Source organism: Crocodylus siamensis, chromosome 8 (genome assembly GCF_052110815.1).
Source record: "Crocodylus siamensis isolate JL-2025a chromosome 8, ASM5211081v1, whole genome shotgun sequence".
Lineage (NCBI taxonomy): Eukaryota > Metazoa > Chordata > Crocodylia > Crocodylidae > Crocodylus > Crocodylus siamensis.
The window spans coordinates 66,887,613-66,906,040 of NC_143402.1; the positions used below are offsets into that span (position 1 = coordinate 66,887,613).

The 18,428-nt window shown below is 45.0% G+C and overlaps 1 protein-coding gene across 6 annotated transcripts in view; it reads right to left on the reverse strand.

Annotated features, from left to right (window-relative positions):
- Nucleotides 1–2,546: 2,546 nt before the first annotated feature.
- UNK (unk zinc finger) overlaps nt 2,547–18,428 on the reverse strand; it is a 51,900-nt gene continuing 36,018 nt past the window's right edge. For 3 of the 6 annotated variants that reach the window (XM_090061393.1, XM_090061391.1, XM_090061397.1), the window contains 6 exons: nt 17,755–17,929; nt 16,456–16,557; nt 14,761–14,949; nt 9,994–10,175; nt 9,032–9,289; nt 2,547–7,937 (listed from right to left, as the gene is read on the reverse strand). In XM_090061393.1, coding sequence (XP_089917519.1) covers nt 7,782–7,937; nt 9,032–9,289; nt 9,994–10,175; nt 14,761–14,949; nt 16,456–16,557; nt 17,755–17,929 — 1,062 coding nt within the window. In that variant the 3' untranslated portion in view covers nt 2,547–7,781. Of the gene's footprint in view, nt 7,938–9,006; nt 9,290–9,993; nt 10,176–14,760; nt 14,950–16,455; nt 16,558–17,754; nt 17,930–18,428 lie in introns of all 6 variants that reach the window. The other 3 variants (XM_090061395.1, XM_090061394.1, XM_090061396.1) reach the window with 3 other exon arrangements.

Genomic DNA, 18,428 nt, shown 5'->3' on the forward strand with positions numbered 1-18,428 from the left:
CCCAACAGTTCATGTATTACTCTGCAACCACCCCAGGATGCCTGCCCCCCCCCCCCAAAAAAAAAAAAAAAAAAAAAAAAGGCTGTTCTTCTCCCAGCATGTAGTTTTAACAGCAGGGCTGAGGCGACCTGAGCAGAGCTTGGACTGGGAAATAGATGGCACAGCTCAGGTCTCATCCTGACAGTGCCCAATGCAGCCAGAGCTGCAGCTGTGGCCACAGGGCTGGCAAACTGAATGATGCACGAGGGTATTTGGCTTGGACAGAGTCCAGAACAGCCAAACAGGAAGGAGTAGCCTCCATCCTTCCTCAGGGGAAACGTCTGCTGCAGCAACAGCTCTCAGTAAGAAGCCATCCAGCTCCAGTAAAACCCCGCTGCTCCCTGGGCCAGCCGCTTCCAGTGCTTCCCTTTTGCTCCTCCCTTGTCTCTTTGGAGCCCCCAGGGACTCAACCTCTCCTTTTCAAGGGATTTTTTAAATTTATTCCTTCCCTCTATTCATACCTCCACTGTTTTTGCTTCTTTCCCTTGGGAACAAGCTGAGTCCACAGCACCACCAAGAGCAGTAGTAGAAGTCTTCTGGCAGCAAAGAGCTACTCCCCTGGGCAGGTCTGTCTTGGAAGATGAGAGCAGCGATGCAGACTCATGCACTGGAGAACAGATAACGAATGATCTGAATGGAGCTCACAATCAGGCCTTGCTGTTCTTGATGGTGGAAAGGCTTCCTTCCCACAATCCCTCAGGGACCTTGGGGATTTTTCACCCCTTCCTGCAGCATAAGGGACAATTCACCTGCTCAAGCTGGGATCCTATGGACATCTTGGCTAAATCAAGTCCTGCTATGGGGGGCCTCATCCATTGGTGATGCCCTGGCCTCTCCTGTTCACTGCCTGTGGAACTCAAGTCTCTTGAGGACAGAAATATTTCAGTCTCTAGCTGAAGTCTCGGGCTGTGTGTAGGGGTAGCTGGTTGAAATTTTATGCTATAGGAGGATGGATAAGATAACAGAACACAATGGTCTCTTCTAGCCCTAAACTCTACAAAGCATCAGTGTGATTCCGTTAAGTTTTACGTTTGGACGTGACACATTGTCTGTGCAAGCTAGCACTTGCCTGTGCACTTGTGTCTGTGCATTCTGTACAGCACAGATACACCTGTTACGATCACATTTCCAGGACCTATCTTGTTGCCTCTCTCCAGGACAAGGAGGCACTTGGGAGTCCGGGGAAACAAACAAGAAAGGTTCTCCTGATGCATTTTATACACATCCTTTTACATCAGGCTTAATCTGTATTTCAGATCAGTTGTGTGCGTGTGAAGAGAACACCTTCCTACTGATCAGATCTTCTCGCTGGCCACTGACAGGAGTCATGCCCATCACCTGTAGGGATTAAAATTAAAATGTCACTGCTTCCTTTACACCCGAGGGCTTTGCAGAACCAGCTCAGCTGGGCAGAGGAAGCCGAACAATCTTCCTTCTTGTGCATTGTCACTAAACTTGTTTGCTAAATTTCTATCCCTGACACCTATGCCTCAACAGCATTGCTTAGGTATCCATGTGGGCCTGATTTGGCCTGAAAAATCTGTTCTGCATTATGATGTAGGTGGAAACCCATGATGTATATCAACTCACTATTCAGGGCACCTTTGATTAATTTGGAAAGGAAATCCAGATTCCACCAAGACACAGGTTTTGGAATAACAACCATTTAGGTGCAATTGTATCACAGTTATCTTTGGAAGAGACCCTGGCTCAGATCTCTGTAGAAGCAGAAGAAGGTTAAAAAATGCTTTAAAAATTACTATAAAGAACAAGGGAGGATTGGAGACAAAGCAGAGAAATGAGCATGTTACCTAAAGAGACACTCTGAGGTCCTGCCTTGGTAGGATCTTGAGACCTGATCTCTCAGGCAGGGCCAAGCATGTCTTGTATGGCACTGCCTGGCAAGTCTCTAGTGGCTCTGGCAGTCCTCCGGTCAGACATGTGAAATAGCACAGGCTCCATTCATGTGCTTCATCTCTGCACACGCCACAGCTGCAAACTCTTGAGGCTGCACCTCTGTTGACACCCTTGCATGGCGATGGGCCTGTAATTGGCTTCACTCCATAGAATTCCTTAGGTCCCCTGAGCAGATGCAAACCACGCAAAGTTCACCTGTCCGCACACGTGCTGTGCACACATACACACACAAGCTCTTTGGGTTTTTTTTCTTAGCAAAAAAATAAAAATTTATTGTCCTCTAGAAAATCCATCCTGCCCTTGGAAATTGTGACACAGATCACAGCCCCACATGCAAAATCCACTTTGCCAAGAAAAGAGTCTAAACCAGGTTTCTGACAGCCAACACACATATTTACAGAATACAAGAGAGTGAACGACAGCTGGCATCACAGCCTATACATGGAATCGACAACACGTTGTACACACCACTGATTACCATTCTGCCAACTTCTACACAGACTCAGGGGCACGGCTGTCCAGTGCCCCTTCTCCTAGGACTTCCAGGAGAAAGAGTGGTCAAAAAGGGCCACCAGAAATACTGCAGTGAGTATTGTTTAAATGTATACTGTATTTATTTTGTTTTAACATTGGAAGCTACAGAGTGGGGAATCCCCATAGACATCTTTGATCCACAGTCACTAGTTTGCAGGAATACTTCACTTTTAAAATACTTCTCTTTACACTAGTAACATCTAGTTTCTGTTTGCATCAACTCCGAGGATTATTATAATCCTGGAGGAAAACACTGAATAAGTCTTCCTTCGTGGAGGAGAAAAGGGGGAACAAGAGAACTTGTGGCTAGTGGAACAGCAATGAAATATTGAGTCCATTCAGCATTAAAACTCTTCCTCACACGGTAAGGAATTCTCTTCATTGTCTGAGCTGTGCAAGCCCTTGCTAGTGGCTCAGGTTAAGTAGAGAGATGTATGGATAGTATAAAAACCTTCTAATATTAGAACCGCGGAGAGCCCTTTTTCAGGGACTTCATATAAAACGTCACACTCCAGATTTGAGGCATTTTCCCAAATCACCTGATTGCTATGCCACATGCCTCTCTGCCACCAGTGGTGTTTGGCTGGGTGCCCATGTGGTCAGGCGATGAGTTAAAGCATGGTCCCTGTTAGGATAAGGTGATGCCAGTTCCAGCCAAGTGGAAATTGGCTCGGAGATTTCCTTGCGTTTCAACACCCACAAACAGATAGTGTATATAATCCCTGTTTCCAGTGGAGAGGCTCTTATTTTTTTCATAATAAAGTACATGTTTATTGACCTTTAAAGAATACTGTGGTTTCACAACACAATTAATGCTCCCTTCCCCCAAATCACAGCTAGGAAACTGCCAGCCAGCACAATTAGTCATAGAGGTCAACGTTTCTAGCAAATCCTTCCAACGCTACAAGACATTTTTGGGAGGAAAACATTAACAATCCAATGAGGACTCTCTGTGGAAGGGTGGGGAGAAGTGGGCATGTTCCCAGGCATGTTCAATCTGTTTAGCAACAGCCAACTGTGCTGCTAACTCAGAAGGGCTGGAAATAGTTCTGAGTCTTCAAGCGTGACTCAGTCCAAAGAAAGGTCTCCTTAGACTCATTTCATTCATTCTACTATGGACTTTCCTGGTCCGAAATACAGCATGTGACAGTACATTAGAGGGGCTGCATACGTTAGCACCAGATATATTTCAACAAGCCCCTTTTTACACCACGCAAACTGACTGGCAAAATCTTGCTGCCTTAACAGCAGTGCTGACTTCTGCAGGCATCGCCTGCCTAGGCTGATGTAAACTCGGCAGCTGCTACAGTGGGGGTTGGACATCTTGCCTTTTTTCCTTCACTTTGCTTAAATTCTTGCGGGGGAAAAGAACCCAATTCCTAGTGAGAGAGCAGCCCCTCAAAGCTTTTGCAAACCAAGAAACTATCCAATTCTCTTTTCCACCTGGTGCTTAAAGAAATCATTCACATTTAAGATAATTCTTTTAAAAAAGCAGCAATCAAAAATTCATAGAAACCTAGATTAAAAAGACTGTTTTCTTACAGAACCAGAGGAAGGAGAGAAAAAGCCAGGAAGGAGAGGCCAGAATAGAGTGAACTGGAGGATACAGCCAACCCCTCCTGCTAAATCTTTAACCTGTTCTGCCATGACTCCAGTGTGGTAAGAGAGCATCAGGATTTGAGTGCAGCGATGGGGAGCATTTTGATTCCAATTTGGATTCTTTGGTCCTTCAGGATAAGTCTTAAACAGAGAAACTGTGTTTTGCCTGGCAGGCAAAATGTGCTGTTCTCCAAGCTGGAATTTCTCTTGCTCCTCACTGGTTAAGCAATCTGCCAATAGACATGGGGAAAAATTGATCCCCGGCACAGCCAGCGAGGTTCTGTATCATTAATGGAATTACCAAGTCTTACTGGGACAGGCATGAAGCTGCAGCTCGGTGGGAAAACTTCACCTTGATGAAAGAGGGGAGCACACTTGTAAAGTCCCCTGTGGGAATCGTATAGCCAGATACTGAACAGTTCAGAACAAATCGATTTGTCCAAAGAACTATACAGGGTCATTTTGAACAATCCCATGGAGAGGAAGGAGAGGGCTGAACCTCAATGGTAACCTCAAATGGTACCTCAATGGTAACCTCAAAAGCTCAATGGTAACAAAATTAAATGTTACAAACCAGTTTCCATCTTCAGTCAAACAGGCTGATGGGATTCAGCTCTTCTAATTTATAGACCTGATTGGAGAATTTATTTCCTATTATTTTTAAATTAGTTACAAAAAGTGTTTAGTAAATGTTAGTTGCATTGGGTTTTCCCTCTCCCTCCCCCCTGCCCTTTTTGTGTGCTTTTAAAAAAAGAATTCTCACATATTTTAACAAAAGACCTTTCCTTAAGATCAGATGGAGGCAGGTTCACCGGCCTTACCGACCAGCACCTGCCCCATGGCACAGACATTCTAAGGCTATAACCAAACAACATAGCCACAATAATCACTCAACAGTGTCTCCATACAAAAAAAAAATTAAAAAATGATGCTAGTTACAATAAAGTACACAAGAAAAAAAAAAAAAAAACATTTTTACCAAACCCCCCCCCCACCCCCAAAACAAGTTAATGGGGGGAAAAATAAAACAGAACTACACAGAGCTGCACTTAAGAGATCATTTGGGAATGCATATTAACCCCTTCCATGCAAAGGAAAGATGGAATCATGGAAGCAAATCTCATTGTTTCCTTACATTAAATATGAAGCGCTTTGAAAATCTGGTAACAGTTCACTTGTTTCTACTAACAACAAAAGGCTGTTGGGGTTTCCAGTGCTTTTCCAGGTTGGCGAAGGGCAGGTCAATTATCCCAAATCAACCAGAGCCAAATTAGTAGCCAGGAATAACTGATGTGATTAGGAAGCCTAATTCTGCAGTTCTTATACAGATAAAATACCAAGAGACAGGTCCTTTCTGATGCTTTTTCATGGGTATCTATGAGACCTAGAGGTTGCCTGTGAGGGGTGCACTAGTAATGCTTAAAACAGACTACAATGCTTGTACCAAGATTGCAGGATTGGGCTGCAAGTGAAAAATGAAAGTGCAATTTGGATCTCCAATACACAATTCTCTTGGACTTCTGGGTGAGCTGTGAATCTGCACTAAGGGCAGAATCTATACCACCAAGGTTGGGCGGTTTGCAGGACAGTACCCCATTATCTGCCCAGCCCAAACACAGGAAGTGCCCTTGAGAGAGCCCCACCACTTAACAGATGCTTGGCCACTTGGCTGGACACCCAGCAGGTTAGGGTCATCCACTTGAAAGAGTCAAGTTACATTTAGAAAGTGGTAATAGAAAGGCTCAGGGTCCTGGCCAGGGGCATTTTTTGTTGCATTAAAAGAAAACCATGCACCAGGCAATTTGGTGCTGGTGAAGAGCTAATCTGGATGTTCATGGCTCTCCCCTACCCTGCTAAACTAAGATGATTGAAGGGAGCAAATTCAGTGGACAAGAGAATCCTTAGGATAAAGTCCCTAAGTTTCCCTGCTGACAGTGCTGGGAGGTACAGGCCCACAGTACTCACAGCAGGGCAGGTCCCCTGGAAGGATCCACACATGGCCTGTGGAAAGGGCATGTGCAGAAGATGATCCTGGAGCAGGCAGAGGGAGAGAGAGAGACTGGAATATTTCCCTTGCACAAAAGAAAAGGAATGTCTTGGAAATAGAAGTGCATTCATGGGACCTGAGCTCCTACCTCCCCTTCAGCTCTGACTGAAACCAGAGACTGAGTTTGGTAGCCATGTACCTACTCTGTCAGACCGCCTGAATCAAACTGCCACTTACCATCACCAAGTCACCAGGAAGATCTGTACGGGCCAGCTGGTGGTTCTGGGTTTTTTACCTTGCATTTGGAATTCCTTTCTAAACTTTCATTTTATCCCAACCCAGGACTGTGCAAGGAACCTGTAGAATGCCAAGGGCACTAGTGGGCTATCTAGCTTTGGTAAGTTTCAAATCAGGATTATACATGTGTATAAATGAGAACAGCCTCTACAGCTACACCACATAGGTTTAAAAGCATTAACAAGCACCACGTTTCAGAGTATAATGGGGTCAGCAGCTAAGGTCAGGAGGAAATTTCCTTACAATATAAAAGCATCAAAGGGAAGGAATTTAAACTGTCTGAGGCTTCTGGGACTGGCCACTCTTAAAGCCTGGAATAGATGGACTGCCATAAAATTTCTTTTGCTGAATGCTAAATGCACCCAGAGCATCGTGCTACCCTTGAGGCAGTGATGCAGAAAACATCAGGCCAGCTTGAGAAGGATCATTTGTTACCTCGCCTTACTGTTGCCAAGCTGAGATTCTCTCACATCACGTGGAATCTCTCCCAAATGCACCTGCAATGATTATGAACTAGTTCCCCCTGGCTATGAAAAAAAGCCTTATGATCCAATCAGAAGCTGGGAGCTGTTTCTAGAAAGCCAACACAAGGAAATGCTGGAGTGAAATAATGCGCGAATCTATCTCCCTTCCATAGACTAGCCTTTGCCTACGTGAGGGGCAGTATCTCTGAGCACACCGATACCCAGTAGGTACTCTAAGTAGTATGTACGCCAGCCATTAGATTACTGGGTTGGGCTGGGCCCGACTTGCTCTAAATTCAGTATTTTTTTCTTTTTCTTGTTTTTATACAAATATACAAATTGTGTAAAAAACTTTTAAAAAGTGAACTTTGCTGTTTAAAAGGGACAGACAAAGCTCCTGCACATTCAGAGATCGGTAAGCAATCTGAGCAAGCATGGCTCTAAACTGGCGGAGACCCCACAAGGCTTCCTACCAATGGGGACGTCCTTAACATCTGGGTTATAAAAAGAGCAGGAGGTTGAAGACATGATCAAACCATTTGAATTCATCTGAGTCCTGCTTAGAAGTCCAATCATCACTCTGGAAAGCACCTGGAAGCCCAATATTGCCTGTTCCAAATTATTCTGGAAAGAGTCAAAAAATGTGTTATGAACAAGTAGAAAAGAGAAGGGCGGGGGGGGGGGGGGAACCAAACAAACCACAGACTCTTTGCAAATGGCCCTTTGATCTGTACTAAAAACAGCTCTCAAAGTTCCTAAAGAGTTAGAATCAGTGGGGCATGGGTGAAAGGCAGTTTAGATGGGGGATGTAAAATATTAAAAAGTGCTCTGCAACTAATTTTTGTTTTATGTATATATATTCATATATATATATAATATATATATATATATATATCAATTTAAAAAGTTCTATGTGATATGATAAACCATGTGTCCTTGAAGGGTCACGACTGGAGAGAATGTGGCCTGTTGGGGTGGCATATAGGGCATTCCCCCTCCTCAGCACACGTCTCGCAAAGCACGGCATGTTGGCACTGTAACACCACCCGGTTCTCTTCCTGACAGTTAAGGCATTTCACCGATTGCATCTGAAATACTGCCTGCAAGAGAGGACAAATCAAAACATGCCATTACTGAGAGAAGAGTGGGGTGAGAGAAAGACCTTCCTCATGGCACATGATGGATGAGTTGGGGTTGGGGGGGGAGGGGCGGGGGTTTACAGAAACTTTTCATCTGCTTTTTGAAGCAGAAGTTGAGGTGGTCATGTCCATTGCTTTGGAGATGAGATTGGGACCTGTACTTTTAGGATCACAGGAAAGCAGAGCTGGAAGGGACCCAAAATGATCACGCCTCGGGAGTTCAGCTCCATGCTCAAGGCAGGAGCAATCCTGACTAAACCATCCTGATCAAGTGTCTGTCTAACCTGCACTTGAAAATTTCCAGGAGATGGAGAATCCACAGCTTACCTAGGTAGCCTGTTCCAGTGCTTGACCACCCTCAGTCAGAAAATTCTTCCTAATCTCCAACCTAAATTTCCTGTCACAGCTTGAGGCCATTGCTCCTAGCCCTATTCTCTACAGCCACAGAAAACAGTCCATCTCCATCCTCTTAATAATTACTCTTTAGGTATTTTAAGATTGTTATCAAATCCCCTCATAGTCTTCTCTTCTGAAGACTAAATAACCCTAGTTTTTTCAGCCTTTCTTCAAAACTCATGCTTCCTGGGACCCTGATCATTTATGCCACTTTCTGCTCTCTTTCCAATCTGTTCACCTCTTTCTTGGAGTGTGGGCCCAAAACTAGACATAGGAGTCCAGGGGAGGCCTTGCCAGTGCTAAACAGTGAAAGAATCACTTCTCTTGTTTTGCAAGTGGCATCCCTGTTAATACTACCCAGTATGCTGCTGGCTTTTATTGCAAAAGTAAACTCTTGGCTCATGTTCAGCTTATGGTCTACTGTGGCTTCAACTGCTTGACTGACTCAAAACTGTTTACAGCTATAGGTAGAAACAAGAGCTTTTTCTAGCTTGGTTATAACTCAGTTTGATAACATCCACACTGGCTGAACTAAGTAGGGCTATATGAGCTGCAGATTTCTGAGTTGGCTTCATCAACCAGGGCCTTGGAGCTCTGTAGGGTGGCTGGAGAGCTAGAGGTAAGTATAATTTACCCAAGCCAAGGCTCCTCACACAGACCTTGTCGACTCTCTCCAGGTTGGTGCGCAGCTGTTTCTGGATGGTGTACAGCGTGGAGAGCGAGAGTGTTTCCAGGTCTGAGAACGAACGCAGGAACTGGGGGTCCTGGCCAGCATGGATCCTCTCCAGCTCCTCCTGGAGTTTCTTCACTTGCAGCTCCAGGGCTTCCCTCTGCTCCCGGGCCAGTTCACATTCCATGTTAGCTGTGTTGGCGCGATCATTTGCTTCTTCTGCTTCCTTCTTCCAAGCATCACAGGCCTGTGAAGGAAGATGGATTGGCAAACCAAGAGAGAAAAATCTGTACAAACCCCCTGCCAGAATCCAGCAGAGTTCAAGTCAAACCATGGATTCCTGTTCATTTGTGGTTAGGAACTACCATGTAGTCCCCTTTCCCTTGTACCTTAGCTATGAAATTCCCTGGAGTATAGACAAAGTAAAACCCAGGTTTTAAAAACTTGCTTCTCATGTTTTTGGTCTTCAATGAGAGCAGCAGGTACTATGCACCTCTGACCATTAGGTCCAAGCCATTTCGAACTGGGGTCCCCAAAATGGAAGCACCAAAACTTGGTGGCCAGCTTCGGAAATGTTGGCCTATGTGATTTTCTGACACCGAGTCAGAAGCAGAGAAATGACGAGCATTTAGGAGCCCTAGATCACAGTTGCATACTTCTCCATGAGTAGAACAACACAGCAGAGTCTTTTAGGTGGAGAAGTCAGAAGCTGGTAAGTCTACAGGAATCTCAGCTGCTGAAACATACCTGTTATTACAACTCCCCCCACCTCCCCGCAGCAGCTCATAGTCTCCTTCCCATTGATAAGTGGGTGTATGGGTGTCTAAGGGACTCTGTCTTTAAGAGGGTCTGAACTATATTCACTGCATCACCTGTGATTTCAGCTCTTCTTTTTGGAAAAACCTCCATGTTTAATGGCTGTCCCCTCTTCCCTTGCAGACTGAACGGTACCTGCTTGGCTTGTTTCCAGGACTCCTCCCACTGCTTTATCGTGCTGTTGGCTTCATCCAGTTCCTGTCGCAGTCTCGCCAGCTCAGCAGCACCTGGACCTGACAGAAACGCAGGTGAGGTACTGGGCGAAAAACTCCCAGAAGCAAAGTGCTCCCATATGCTGCTGTTCATCCCATTTAAACCTGTTTCACGAGGAGATAGAGAGGGTTACGTCACAGGTGTTGGAGGTTTCCCCACTTGCTCCTTGCCCCTGTAAAAAAACAGGGCCTACAGTGTGTGTTTAGGAGGGACAGGATCATCTTAGGAACCAGTTGGATCCTTCAAGGGATAACAATCCATCAGGGACAGAAGAGCCTCATAAGGAAGCTTATTGTGTAGTTTGGAAACCAACCTTTTCTGTCTCCAGGAACTAAGCATGGAAATGACCCCTAAATGTTATTCTGCCTACATGGCCAATAAAATCATGGTGCCTTTTTCAATCAAGTTCTATCTTCACCTAATTAAATCTCTCCCCTCACATACAGGGGCCTAGTGTGGAAAAAAAAAAGCACCCTGGACAGCAGTCTCTCACTCTTCCCCTCCACTCCTACCTTCTTGATTGCAGGTAAAGGAACAGAGCAGAGAGTCAGGCAGAGTGCAACAAGTTTTGGAAAGCACAGTTCTCTAGACTTGCTGTGGAGTTTGCTGCTGTCGATGGGGCGAGGGAGAAGGCTTTTTTGCTGCTGAAGTCCATGTTCAGAGGGGAAAAAACACAAAACTGAATTTGGCAGCAAAAAAAAATGGGGTTTAGCTGCCCAGCAGCAGCAAACACCACTGCTGCTCTACAAAACTATGACTCCCAGAACACCTCGTGCTCTATGACAGTGGTTTCCAAACTGTTTTGATTGCGCACCCCTATCAGTAAAAAAAGTTTTGAGCACGCACCCCCAATATATGTATATTTATATAAATATAAATATAAGTTCTAATATTTTCTTCCTGCACCCCAATGAATCATCTTGCCCGCACCCCACTTTGGAGACCACTGCTCTATGACACCTCCTGCCTGAACTGGCTGAGTCCTGGAGCTGCAAAGTGCTGGCAAAGGCTGGAAAGCTAAAAGCAGCAAGGCAGGCAGTAGCGGGGTAGACTGCAATGAGTAGTCGCAGGGTGAGGCACCCTCCCCCAACTCCACTGGTGGCTTGACCTTAGGTGGTGCCCAGGGTACACATGCCCTGCTTGTCCACCCTACTTTATGTTATTGCTCATATATATTAGACTCAGTGCAACCCCTTCAAGGTCAGTTCAGCATGTCACGTTGTAACCTAGTTATCCTTAGGCTAATGAGATTGTAAACACATGCTTTTAGGCCACATAGACAAAACCAGGAGTAGCTTCCTGTTAGTCTGCTCAGCGAGCTAAAAGCTTGCAAGTCTGCCAGTCCCATTGTTAATGAGCAGAGGTGCCCTACCTGTGGCCCAAATTCCCTGTCTTAAGAGTACTCAAACGGATTTCCCCTCTCACAGCCAACTTTGGGAGCAAATACAGAAGGAAGCCTATGAGTGACAAGCTGGCTGTTGGTCACAGACACCAGTTTGTGCCTTTCTCTGTTTAATCAGCATGAATCTTAGACTAATGGTGGAGAGCATCTTAGACAAAGCAACATTTAGGAACCAGAAAATGTGTTCACCCTGCTGGGCATCTCAGCTCCAGCAGAAAGAACTCATTAGTTTGGGGGCTCACTGCTTCTCCCAAGGATTACCTACAACACCGTGTTTTACCACTTTGCGATTACATCAAAGTAGTCATAGCAGTACAGCCTTCTAATGTGAATACACAATTATACTGATTTAAGCGGTTTAATGCTGGGCTAGCTCATTCTCCTACCCATGCCAGTATAAGCTATACTAGTTTGTAGGCATCTGTATAGTAGTAAATATATCCACAATAGGGACTGTACTGGACTAACTATTTGGGTGAAATCATCCTGCCCCCAAACAGAATATTACTGGCACAAACACTGTATATAGACCTGGCCCTGATCATATTTACTAAGACTCCTTTGCTCTGTCCTGCAGAGAGGATGTCTTTCCATCATCTCCCTGCCGAAGACCCATGATAATCGGCAGGTTGGAAGCTAAGTCCAACTGAAACCTAGTCACTTTTCTGAGTCAAGACAAAGCTTAACAAAGCAAAGATTCACCACTGATCACTGCTGCTTTCCATTAGTTCCTTTCAGCTGGTCTGGAAATGGCTCCTAGCCTAACATGATCAAATGAAACAGGAGGTCTATTAGCAGGGAAGTCTGTTAAATGTTGGGTTTTTCGTAGTTTTTTTAAACTGTTCTGGGTTTCTTGCAAGGTGTTTTGGAGTCGGCAGTGACCAGTCTGCAAGTGTTCTGAAAATGCTGTCTATCATGCTGACAAATATTATCATATTGTTTCCTTTTCCTCTCCGTCTTTCTTATTAAGCTCCTTTGGGTAACAACCATCTCTTTGGTGTTTACACAGCAACTACCACAGTAAGGTCCTGCTCCGGGACTGCGGGTCACAGGAGTTATCACACTACAAATAAATAACTGGGTTGCATTCAATAAGATGTGTAGAGATGAGCCCAGATTTCTAGAACGCTATTTATTTTAAAAACCTTAACCCCGATTCCTACATTGTCTCTCCCTCCCCCCCCACCCAAAAAAAAAAATCTCACTTTTTAAAATATCTCAGCTATTTAAATTAATTCTGAAATATCCTTTACATTTAGTATCCATCTTGTTCACGTGGTATGCTTCAGGGGTCCGTGAGCTGGATCCATCCCACAGAGCCTCTCTATCCAGCCTGTCAGACTACCAGTGTGGCCAAGTGGTCTGTCCCAGGTCTGGCCTCCCACTGATCATTTTGCCAGTTGCCATTGCTGCAGCCCTACCTTGCCAGCTGCCAGCCCCTGCTGCGTGCCCTGTGCCAAAGCCAGAGCTGGAGCTACTGCCATGGTAGGCTGTATGCAGTGGCAGCAACTCCAGGTCCAGCTCCACAATGGGGCATGTGGCAGGGCCTGGAGCTGCCACAATGTGCTCCAGATTGGAGGCAGAGCTAGGATTACTGCCGCCATGTAGCTGGCACTGCCATAGCAGCTTCCTCATGCCCCAGCCCAAATCAGACCTGCAAGAAACAGGGCAGTCTCAATCCAGTCCAGGGCACAAGGTGAATTTGACACCCATGCTGTTCTTGAATACAGGCTACTTAACTCTTTTCTTCAGAAATAAGCAGCAGAGCTTTAGTAAAACTGGGTTTTTATTACAGCTCCTTTTTCTTACTGAAATTGGGGCTTCTCCTGTGCCAAGCAGCTAGCCCTTAATGAAAATTACCAATACAGAGGCCACCTGATGTCTCTTTTCTTGTTGCATTGAAAAGAACAGTGTCATTACGAAAGTAACTCAAGCAAGATGCAAAGTGACAGCAGGGTATGCATGCATGGGTCTACGCTAGGCATACAAAGAATATGAATACACAAGTAGAGAGATAGTTTGTTAGGGCCACACAGCCACAACAGCTTCATGAAGCACTTATCCACGTTTCTTATTGAGATGTAGTGTTAGAAATTGAAAAATAAAACCAAATCACTCACTCCTACTGTTGTCTATGGAAAGAATGCCCCCTTACTATTAGTGATAATTTGAGCCATCCTAACATTGAGCTAAAATGCAATTAAATTTCAAATACCCATGAATGATCCTTGTTCCCCATTCAATTTCTATTCCCCAATCCTTTCCTCAGTGCAGAGGGGGTGGGAGTTAGGGTGAAAGGAAATGTGGCTGAAGTACAGCTGCATTCTGCTAAGCCTTGGTGGCAAACTGGCATTTGAGAGGCACCATATGTGGGTATAAATCTAGAACAGGCCTGAGGCTGTGCTGAAATACTTCGAGGGCTGGCCCAGCTCAGTTAGTAACAGAAAAAAGGTGGCCTAAAGCCATTGCTCTTTCAACACCTCAGCTGAGTTGCACTAAGGATTTGATCTATAAATCACATCAGCCGTGAGCTCTAGGGCATTTTCACATGCGCTTCTGACGTGGCGTTGGGAGCTTTTAATTAGCAAGCCATGCTAATTAAAAAGCGCCTACACATCATGTGCATCAGTGGTGCAGCATGTCCTCACACTAAGAAAATGGCAGCTGCGTGCTTTGAACTAAACCACACTAAATGCATTTTAGTTTAAAGTGCACACCACCATTTTCTCAGTGTGGAGGTGCATTGTGCCACCGATACATGTGATGCACAAGGCTGTCAGAGCACGTCAATTTATGTGCTCCCGCAGACTTGATTAACCGAGTCAGTTCTGACATGCTGGATTTCCAGCACATTGGACCAGGCTCCCTGCATGTGTGTAAGTTCCCCTAGAGACAAAGAGATGCAATCAAGTGATATGAATGCAAGCAGGGGAACCAGGAATTCTAGCAAGCCATTATGAGCTATATAACCTTAAGCAAGTTACTTGACTCTTGTGCCTCACTTTGTCTATAAAATGGGGATAACTGTTGTCTCACACAAGGTGCAACAAGGATTCATGAGTTCACAGAATCATCAAAATGGAAGGGACTTCAAAGAAATCACCTAGTCTTATCGCCTGCACCCAGTCAAGATCAAGCATACCTAGCTTTCACTACCGTTGCAGTTATGGGAAGGCAACATATAGATGGCCACACTGAAATAAGACTTTCAAATTAAAACTAACTTAAGGATACTTACATGGCACAGACAGGTATGTACATGTAACACACATACACTGCGCATTTACCTAATGATCCATGAGAAGCTGATGTCCCCAGGAATGTGTTTTCTGATTGGCTTAAGTGTCCCTGGGGCTGATGGAGGAAATGCGATGATAAGCTGACCGGTGGAGAAGGAGAGGCAGAGTGAAAGGAGGCAGAACTTCCAAGGGACCCAGGGATATTGACAGGAGCGGAACTTTGCAGCAAACTCCCACCTGGACAAAGAACACACAAAGAGGATGGGATGTATGACCATGAAGTGTGAGCCAGAGCACAGCACAGGAGTTCACACCAGCAGGAATGGATTTCCCTTTCCTCACCAAAAGGGGAGCCCTGAGGATTCTCACCATTTCTTTTACTTTACATCCCTTCTCCACATTCATAAGGAGGTTTGAAGCCACCGCCCTTCTGGCCAAATAGGACCAGACTTGAATCCCTCCAGAGTCCACCAAGACTTCTGGTTAACTGGTAAAAGCAGGAAGATGCACTCTCTTCAGTGTCTGAGCCTGCCCACCTGCAGAAGTCACAGCCCCTAGCAGCCGATGTAAGATCATTTATTTTAGGTACCAAGCAAACAGCTTTGGAAATAGAAATTCACTTCTGAAATATTCTATTCCTATAGATCTCCTGTTGTCACCAAGATACCGTGTGTGGAAACAGGTCACCACCTTAGCAATCTAAAATGAATAACTGTCTTCAGTTGTACTGGAAGCTTGGATCTAATGGTAACAGCACTGACCTCCCCAGAACATCATACTTTGCATACAAAATGGTTCAATCTCCTTCTGTTGCAGAGATAGCTCCAAAGAACTTTCAGGCCCTCTATCTCCAATCTGGGCTGCTGTTTTCCACCTTAAGAGCTTAAAAGGCTAATGTTTGACAACTGCTCCTGAATGGAACTACAGACAGGTCACCACTAATTTATCCCATACTTCTTTTCCCTGTAGGCTTCAAAGAGTGGATTGTGGCAAGAACTACATTTCCAGTGTACACAGAAACTGGACTCTCAAACCAGTTGGTTGATGGACTCATTCAGTGAATGGAATTTGGTTCCTTGGAACATTATATGTTTACTCAAGTTCAGTTCTAAGCAGTAGCTAGGCAGGCAAATGATAGTCATTAACGCAGCCAACGTTCTTTCCCATAGTGGAACCTGCTATATTGAGTAACAGATGTCAGCAGCTAGGCACCAAAACCATTGTTAGAGTCACAAGTTACTTAGCTTTCACCTAGAGAGCCACCAAAGACTAGTAAAATGGACCCTGGCTTAAATGTCACATGCAAAAGATGGGAAGTCTACCAGGCGTGCAACAGAAAGTCATGTACAGCCATGTGACCCTGTGACAGTACAAGACTGTTGTCAGGTCAGTGGTTTACTTTTATTAATATTTCTCACCACGGGACAAGTTGCTGTATTTTGGGTTAGTTTTACATCTATCAGACCCACTGATATAGACTGTCTGGATCCAGGCACAGCAGCCAATAAAAAAGCCATTCTTAGACATAATCTTAAGACAGCCAGGAACAGTGGCAGGCGCTCAGTGCTGGGAGCCGGTAAGAAGTGGTCTTTTGCTCTGAGGATTCTCACTGGTTGCATAGGTTAATTACCATCCAATAAATATTGCGTTGGGGCTGACAGTTTTATTGGGTTGATTCAGGCTAGCTGATATGGCAACACTGCTTGGCAGAAGATGAAAGAAAGCGCTGTTGCTTTCATGTACCTATCATGATGCCACTTGTGTGGGGCACTGTGCTGCTGTCAAATGTCTTCTCCAGGGCAGCCACTCCGAATTCATTCAGGTCCAGGTCGTCCAAGGCAGACTCTGCCAGACACAGAGGTACCAATTATGTTACGAAGGACCAAAAGCTTCAAGAGATAGGGTGGCCTACAGACCCTACATGCAAAGGAGAATTTAGGCTGTATCAGATTGTCTCATACAGCCTCTCTCACCAGCCTGCGCAGTGCCATTGTTAGATGATTCAGTAGCAGCCCAATAAGCAGCTTTCCTTTTGGTTTCTATGGTCTGATCTGTGTCCCCATGATTCTCTACAAACTTGTTCTCAACTGTTGCATGAAAACTGAAATGCAAGTCTGAAACAACAGCCATACAGGCAGATTCCTCCCACACCCATGCACTGGTGTTTTGTTCTGCCCAGACTATTCAACAGCACTTGCCCATTTTCTAGCTGATATTTTATTACTTATGTACTGAACAGAGGCTCTGGAACATGACAGCAACCAAAGAAGCGCTGCAAAGCCAGTCTGAGGTTCGAAGACAGAGTAAGGGACAAAAGCGTACACGGCACCTGTATGTTATATCTACATGTTATCCAGATGTACCTCAAGTCATCACAGACCACTGTCTACATAGCTTTGTCCCAAACAGGCCTACTTGTTTGTATTTTTACTTTTATTGTTATAATTCACTGACAGCAAAAGTGTTACGTCGTGGAATGCATGATAAATAATTTTACTTCAGCAAAAGTAGCAATTTCCCTGCTATTGGAACCCTCTGCTCTACTTTTTGTGGGGCTTTTCAGATCTACATGTGGGCTTCTGGAGGATGGATGCTCACAATCTCATTGCTGCTGTCTCTCTCTCACTTTAAAATCCTCACACAGAAAATAAAAAGGTGTAGCAACAGAGAATGCCATTTCCCATACAGTGTATGTTCCAGCTTGATGAAGCTTCTCCAACAAACCTAAACCTAAAGCCCTATGCATCTCTCAAAGCTCGTTAAGTGCTATTTGTTGTCCTTAAGTGGCACTTAAGTGATGTAAAATGCTTGGGTTGGTCTTCTGTGCAGGGGGAATTTAATCCATAATGACTTGTGGAAAATGCTTGGCCAGTCCCACTCAAGAGAAAAATCCTCAAGTCTCAAGGATTGGTCACCATGAGGGAAGAGTAGAATAAAGAACTGGAGGGCACAGCCACAGCCCTGTTCCTCTTGTTTCCAACGGTCATATATAGAGATCTTCTTTTGAGTGCCTTACTAATACAGATAAATAGGCTGTATTACCTATAACAGACTCCACTGTGTCGCTGGTTGGGTAGAAAGGAAGGGCATTGGCATTCATGCCTGGTATGCTGCTGGTGCCTGCAGGGCTTGGTGGGGTTGCAGCCAGACTGGAGGTGATGCTGGAGGAGATGCTGGAAGTCAGCGGGCTGCCCACCGGGAGAATCCCCAATATGTCCTAAAACAAAAGATTTAAAGAGGAAGATAACTAGTGAAACATCTTGGCAGAAGAATCTCGTCAGTAACATCTAGAGATACGCATCAGAGAGTCTGTCCCTATCTGTTTCCACTGTGACAGATGGTTATGATCACTGAGGGGGAAGTGCCAGGGGAGAGATGAAAGATTGAACCAAAATAGTTAGAAGTCTGTTTCTTGTCAGAGTTACAAAGATCCTTCAGGCCTCACTGATATGGGCTCAGAGGTTACATATGTCACTCAGTTACCTGGTTAGACTTCCTAGTCTAGGCAAGTACTCTGAAAATGGGCTCTAAATCCTCTTTACAGGACCCTGCTTCTAAGCAGCACTCTAGAACTGTTACTGTTCTGAGCCCACAGGCCTGGTCCTTGCCCTACAAGTCTTCAGAAACACCTGGGGAATCCCTCCCCCTGAATCGGATAATCTCTGTCCTTAACAGCCCCCGACTCTGTCCAGCCTGTTCTCAGCTTCTCATAGATT